Source organism: Silene latifolia, chromosome Y, assembly GCF_048544455.1.
Source record: "Silene latifolia isolate original U9 population chromosome Y, ASM4854445v1, whole genome shotgun sequence".
Classification (NCBI taxonomy): domain Eukaryota; kingdom Viridiplantae; phylum Streptophyta; class Magnoliopsida; order Caryophyllales; family Caryophyllaceae; genus Silene; species Silene latifolia.
This window is the reverse complement of record NC_133538.1, coordinates 33,104,488-33,112,090: the sequence shown is the minus strand read 5'-3', so window position 1 is coordinate 33,112,090 and position 7,603 is coordinate 33,104,488. Positions and strand designations below refer to the sequence as shown.

General features: G+C 36.4%; 1 protein-coding gene across 2 annotated transcripts; it reads left to right on the top strand.

The window, feature by feature from the left end:
• Nucleotides 1-5,003: 5,003 nt before the first annotated feature.
• LOC141626962 (uncharacterized) lies at nucleotides 5,004-7,473 on the top strand. Of its 2 annotated transcripts, XM_074440514.1 has the most exons (6): nucleotides 5,004-5,295; nucleotides 5,414-5,596; nucleotides 5,690-5,797; nucleotides 5,880-5,955; nucleotides 7,130-7,232; nucleotides 7,348-7,473. In XM_074440514.1, the coding sequence occupies exons 1-6, from the start codon at nucleotides 5,009-5,011 to the stop codon at nucleotides 7,380-7,382; spliced, it is 792 nt and encodes a 263-aa protein (XP_074296615.1). In that variant the 5' UTR covers nucleotides 5,004-5,008; the 3' UTR covers nucleotides 7,383-7,473. The 2 variants fall into 2 exon arrangements, with proteins under 2 accessions (XP_074296615.1, XP_074296616.1); XM_074440515.1 differs by lacking the exon at nucleotides 7,130-7,232.
• Nucleotides 7,474-7,603: the final 130 nt, after the last annotated feature.

Below are 7,603 nucleotides of genomic sequence, written 5' to 3'. Positions count from 1 at the left end.
CACTTCTCTTTGCCAATTCGAAATGTATTTTCCTCCTTCATTTTTTACAATCATGGTTCATTTATTTGTACACTTGGTTAGAGAGATTAAATATCTTGGACCTGTCTACTTAAGGTATCAATATCCTTTTGAAAGATTGATGAAAGTATACAAGGATTATACGTCTAATAGATATCGTCCTGAAGGGTGCATTGCCGAGCGTGCTATCATTGATGAAGCTCTTTCTTTTTGTTATACACACTTATCAAATTCTGAGTTACTTGGCATTCCGAAGAATCGACATAGTGAGTGGATGATGGGCAAAGGTCTTAGGGGTCATGTTCGCCAAAGTATGGCGGTGATAAATGGCATACAAAGACACACATATGTCCTTCATAATGAGGATGAGGTACAACCTTACATTGAGGAACACAAGGGCCTGTTGAGGAAGAATCATCGAAATAAAACCGAGATGTGGATTGCAAGTGAGCACAACAAGACATTTAGAGTTTGGTTCAAGGGTCGAGTGATAGAAGACCTACAAAAGTATCCCGATTGTATTTCTTCCCGTTTAAAAGACTTTGTTTTTGGCCCAAATACTCATGCATCTTCTTATAGTGGCTATGCCATTAATGGGTGCACTTTTTACACTCGTGAGCAAGATGACAAGAGTACGATGCAAAATAGTGGAGTTTGTGTAGAAGCTGAAGCAATGCACTTTTCTAGTTCAAAAGATAAGAATCCAGTTTTAAGTAAGATGCATTATTACGGAGTTATAGAAGAGATTTGGGAGTTAGATTACACAGATTTGAAATACCCGTATTTTGGTGCAAATGTGTGTCTGTCCGTAAGTAAGGATGAATTAGGATTTACTCGGTGAATCTTAATAAAATTGGACATAAGGAAGATCCTTTCATTTTAGGTAAACAAGCAAAGCAGGTGTTTTATGTCACCGATCCATTGGATAAAAATTGGTCGATTGTTTTATCTGTAAGGAGTAGGCGGGATGTGGATAGTTTTGAGGAAGATGTTGTATTTGAGGGTTTTAATTGTAATAAATCAAATTTAGATGATACGGATCATCGTCGATTTCGAGTTTATATACCCGCGATGATCACAATGAGGGTATATGGATTAATCTTGATACCCCTTCGAGAAAACGCCCTCGCATCGTTGACACATGAGTAAGTTACGGTTTAAGATGATTATTACTTATGATTATAGTTAAAACTGTTTTATAAATTATTCGTTGTCAAACTTAACATGTTCTATTTATTTTAATTGATAAGTACTGATTTTAATGAATTGAATTTGTGTATGCAGGTTGATTAATGGGCCCACATAGGCGTAAACGAACTAAGAAAGACAAAAATATCTCTCCTATCGATGGGATAATCAAGAAGAGACAGAGGGAGGTCTAAGGAGAGGGGGTCGGACAGGTGTTGGACTTAGTGACAAGAGCTCTTAAGGAGAAAAAACCAATTGAATTGGAGTGGGATAAAGAACTCAGATTGCCTACAGGAACGTACGCTGGAAAGTTTAGTAGCTGGATTGGCGTTATTACTCGGAGGCATGTTAGTTGCACACTAGAAACATGGGACGATGTTGATGATGTCCTGAGGCAAGAAATTTTGGATAATATCACTGTGAGTCTAAAATTTTTACTTAATTGCATTTGGTTTTGAAGTGTGAATGTTTAGGCTGAAAGGAACTTGTGATGCAATCGATGTTCGATAGTTTGTCTCGATAGTCGACTTTAGTCCGTTGGTTCATACCGCCATCGACAGCATCGTCCCTTGCCATCAGACCTGATACCGTCCCTCTGTCAATTGGTTTTTTATTGTATTTTTATCAGACCTGCTACTGTCCCTCTGCCATCTGAATGTTGATTTGTGACGACTCCATTTGTGACCTCTTTATTGTTTGACATATAATTTTGTTTTACATTGATCATTCCCTAAAATCAACCAAAAAAAGTATACAATTCAGTGTGGAATTCACTCAAATAAGACCAAAATTCAAGTCTGCAGTACAGTTTGAAGCAAGTGATTCTCAGTTTGAAGCAAGTGATTCCATCAAATAATTGTTCTCTTTGTACATTACCATGGCTGCTTTGCCAAAAGTTTCACAGTAGTTTTAAGCTATGTTTCATTTAGAAGAATCCGACACTTGGACACGGATTAGGCTATTTTCATGAAAAAAATATGCATTTCCTACAACTGGAAAACCCCGAAGGTTTTAAATCTGGCTGTGTTAAATCTGACTGTACTGGAAAACCCCCAAATTATTTGTTGCCTGCCTGTGGGGAAATTATTTGTCATAGTTTGAGTCCTCCATTAATCTTGAAACTTTGAGCCGTGCTTCATTAGTGTTAATCTTAATTGAAGGCAAGTTTCATAATTTATAAGGCATTCTTGCTATTTTTACAAAGTTTTACAAGTTCCTTGCATCAGATTAGCTTCCCTACAAATTATCCAAAACTATCCAATTCCTACAACTTTGTGTGCCACTCTTATATTATTGTGAACCTTGGGGGTTTTCATTGCAACTTTGGCATCAGAGCCAGATTTTTACAAAATATGCATTTCAAGAACATGTCGATTCTAACATTCAAAGATTCTTCATGTGCAGCAAAGACTTGTACTTTAAAAATCCATATCTCTTAGATAATGAAGGATAAAATTACCCAACATACATCAAATGAAAGCTAATTATGTTATATTTCATTTCCAAAAAGAATTACCCAATAATATCCAGTAGTTTGTGAGTTATTCAAGTTTGATCACAGACAGGTCAGTTCAGAAACAGCATTGCATTAAATCGTGACAGTCTTTGAAGGCTTATTGTGAAAAATCCACACATTGAATATTGTTTATTCCAACTCCATTGGAAAGTAGACTCTTCCAAGATTTCATACATGTAAGGAACAAAATTTCTCACCGTCTAAATCGTGAGATATGGCCATCGAATTCAGACCGGACATTGAAATTGTTGATGCATTTGATTGTGCATCTCGTCTCATTCGAAAGTGTCAATGTCCTAATGTCGAGCACAGCCAGTTATCAATTAATGGAAATGCTCTACCATGGCTGCATTGTCATAAGTTTTACAGTAGTTTTAAGCTATGTTACACTGGTTTAGAATAATATGCAAATTTTGGCTCTAAAATGAGGTATATAATGGAAATGTAAACTGATTCTCACTGATTCTCTGCCTTCTCAAACTTCGTTATGAGTATGATGTTTAGGGCGCTTTCATCGTGATAGAAGACCGTTATGAATGGTGTCTTGAGAAGGCGGGAGTTTATGGAGAAAGTGGAAATGCACCTTAGTCCGTGAGTGGCTATATGACGAGACAGGAGCAATACGGAGGACACCACCAGAAATTTATGACACTATAACACCAGATGAATGGAGTGACTTTGTGGCGTCCCACACTCTTCGAGGCATTTAAGGTAATATATTCTCGTAGGTTTGTTTAATTTTTATCAAAAATAATATTCACTTAATTATTAGGTTTGATTTTTATACTTCTGTAAATTGTAAGGTAATAAGTGCAAACAACAAGAAGAATGCTTCTATGAAGAAGACAAGGTTCTATGGCTCTCGAGCAGGTTACCGTGGGATTGAAATTAAAGTCGTAAAGTACTGGTTTTACGGTTCATAGTATTATAAGTTTGTCGTGCAATTTATTTTAATGCTTTCATGGTTCATTTTTATTATGTATATCTGCTCAAATTTAGACAGTAGCTAGTTATCATTACTTTTTTTATAGAAGAAAGACTTTGCCGCTAAAGGACACATATTGGAGAAAGTTGACCGACACTTAACTTGGCTAAAGGGTCAAACGCCTAATAACGGAGATCTGACAGAATATGATAAGGAAGTCGCTTTGAAAATTGTAAGTTCTTCAATTGTTATGAGAATTATTATTTACTTCTACGAATTGACAAATAATATGTATTTATATAATATAATGGATGAGTGTATGTAGGAAGAACTAGAAAAAGAGGTGGAGGCTGGTACATTTGTGCCTCAAGGACGAGAAGATATACTTGCTAAGGCACTCGGCAAACCTGAACATGGTGGCCGTGTACGGGAGTTCACGACGGCATTTGCATAACTGAATATTTTGGGAAGCCTCCGAAAAGGCCGCCGACAGAAGTTGATTCTCTCAAACAGACGGTAATTAATTATGTATACCTAGAATATTTTAATTTTAAGCATGATTTAAAAATTTATTTCTTACGACATACAGATAAATACTCTGCAATCACAAGTGGCAAATATGCAAAAGATGATGGTGCATTTTTGGCAAAGTGGTGAGAAACCAAGTCAAGAAGAAATAGAATGTTTCATGAAAGGAATATCTATGAGTACTCAAGGATCGAATGCTTATGAATCTATCGATGGTTCTCGTAGTATCTCTATACAAGAGAGTGGAGAGCAATCTCGTCAAGATCCACACCTTAAAGACAGTGAGGAGCAATCCAAACAACTGTCACACCGTATAGAGATACCCCGTGAAAAAATACCACATGAAGAGCCACCTAGTGAGCAAGCGGGTATCATCTTCTCGATTTATCATTTTGATTTGCACGAAACTTATTATTATTTATGCGAAACCTAGTAAAGGTTTTACTAAAATTTTTAAGGGTTGAGAGATCGTGAATTATCATTACGAGAATCCAAACAAGATGGTGGCATCGGGCTTGATGTACATGGAAGGTAAGGGGGAATTCGTAACTATTCACGGCGCTTCACTACTTGATGGTTATAAGAAAGTCGAACTTAAGAAAGTGTTTCCTGGATCGGAAAATGCTAAGTTGCATGTGCCTATTAGAGATGAGTTGATAGAAAGATTGTCTCGATGCAAAGGACTCATATGTTCAGTGGCCTCTCAATCATATTCATACTCCTACTAAGGTAATTTTATAAAAAAAAATTAAATTCAAATTATTATCTTATACTAAGTAATTATAAATGCTAACTGTTTTGAGGAAAAAAAAATTATAAAGATGGGGATCATAATGAAGAAGAAGAAGAAGACGACTCAAAGGTTTCCACAACCTTTGGTCCCGACTTTTCTGGGTGTAGAAGTTAGCTCTGAGTTTAAGCAAAAGTTGAGAACCCCGCTGATGAAATCTTTACTACATGAGGCTCGCATATTGAAAACGAGCGGAGCACTTATAAACGTTCCTATTGATGACCATGTATTACACCTTCATAACTACACATCTTTGATTTCTTATGAGGAGCTTATTCATTGGTGTGACGAGGGCGAGATAGGAGCCTCTCACATTGCTATTTTTATGAGGTAAGAATTTTGAACATTTTATAGCATTACAATAAGAAGTTTCATTCTGTTTACCATTTTCTTCAATTCACTTGTTTTTTATGAACTATTTGAACAAGTTTAGTTGCAATTGTTGTAGGTATCTGAGTGATCTTAGTGATACTATGAAGTCTAGTACTTTATATGGATTCTTGTCCCCCGAGCTGTTGTCAAAATTTTCATCCGAAAGTGAAGATTTTCGATCAGATTATGTTGCTAGAGCTATGACTTGTAGGGAATGTGGCAGGGGTCGAAAACTTATATTTGCAGCTTATCACGAAAGGTATACATATTTTCTCGAACTTTATATATATTTATTTATTATTGTTGTTAACTACGTGAAGATATTCTCATTGTTCCCTTGTTGTAATCGAAGTGATCATTGGATGTTGGCTGCGATTAGTCCATCTGATAATATTGTATATTGGTGTGATCCTGCTGCATATACGGAGCCTCGCCGATTTTTCGTGGACACAATTACTAGGTTAGAAAATGGTTGAGACACTAGTTATTGTGGTTTGAATTATGTTTGATGTAAGTACTTATTTTAGTTAATTGAAATACAGAGCATTCGAGAAAAGAAACTCTATTGATCCACTTGCCGGGTTCGACGCAAAACCGCTTTCTTGGAAAATTATTAAGGTATACTTCTGCCTCTAATTCTGTCTAGCCATGCTACACTACAGACTAAGGTTAACTTAGGGTAATTTGATTTGATTTATGCATCTGCCCATGACTAAATTCTTGATCTGAGTAACAAGCAAGTCTGGTCTCTATAAGCAATTCTCCAATCTGCCTATGAATAGATAGTATATATAAATTCCTGATCTGAGTAACTTAGGGTAATTTGATTCGATTGATGCATCTGCCCATGATTAGATAGTATAAATGCAGGCATTCTGCAGTGTAGCATCCAGTTTTGATAAACCTCTTCTTGAGTCTAGGCACTCAACTCTGAAATAATCATATCAGGCCTGTCAATCAGTGAATGCTATTAATCCATTTGCTGTCATTTTGCTTCAATATGCTGGTATTCATTCTCTGAAATCGATTAGCCACCTCTGATAGTAACAGTTGGACTGTGTCTTGGTCTCATTTTGCTGTCATTTTGCCGCCTGTAATGAGGCCGGTTAAGAAAAGTAAAGTAGGTCCATTACATACCATGAATCCAAGCAACAAGATATCATAATGGTAAGCAGAAGGCTTTTTCAAATTGAACTCCTTTTGCTGTGCAAGTTGTGAAGCAACACTATGGTCAAAGAAGTACAGTCCTGATCTGAGTAACTTAGGGTCATCTGGTCTGGCTATTTCGGGTTCAGTTTTGGCGGACTCAGTTTTTTCGAGTTTCAGATGTTTTAAGATCAGTTGAGTCCAAGTGTAGGTCAGCTCAGGTGAAGTAGAAATGGTTCAACTCAGGTTTGCTGTCATATTTCGGTCATTGAATTGGGGCACAAATTATTGGTATTAAGGTCTCACCTAATTAGGGAATATGGATTATCCGGTAATTTTGGTACAGGTTATAGAGCTTTGGAAATTTATTAACTGTGGGAAGTTTTTCATGCTTGAGAAGTTGGCTTGCTTGTGTCTTGGTCTCATTTTTCGCTTTTGTCTGCACTCATTTTCCATATGACCAAATCTCTTGCAATACCAAATCTCTACTGGAACCTTTTTCTTCCGGTGTTGGTATTTCCAACTTATATGCCTTGAATTAGACTTGATTGGAAAAGCGTCTTCTCTTGGATTTTCTGACATTTTCTTGTACTTTTGATCATGTACTTGCAAAGAACTCATCAACTCATTGTGGTTTTTAATTTAGTGTCCTCGGCAGCCGGTTGGGACCGTATTATGCGGATATTATGTTTGCCGATATATGTTGGAGCTTATCAAAGCAAGATATGTTAATGTCGCCCATAATGTATGTATTTTTCCTTATCATTTCAATCATTTTCATCTCTTTGTTTTATTCTTTCCGTCTTGGTAATTATTTTACGTAACAAGCTAGTATTAAGTGAAGTTTTGGGTGTATGTATACAGTTCATGTTAACCGCCCCAACGACATATACGGTTGAGCAAATTGACGAGGTGCGAAATATTTGGGCTGAATTCACACTCAATTTTAAGCCGACAAGTAATGGTGGATGAAGACGATGATTACCAGTTACTTACGTATAATTATTTTTGCACTTGGATAGAAATAAGTGATGCGGATTGAAAGATTTTTATTTATACATTTTTTCGATATTTATACGTATATTTACTTTTGCACTTGGATAGGATTTTGTCTATTTTT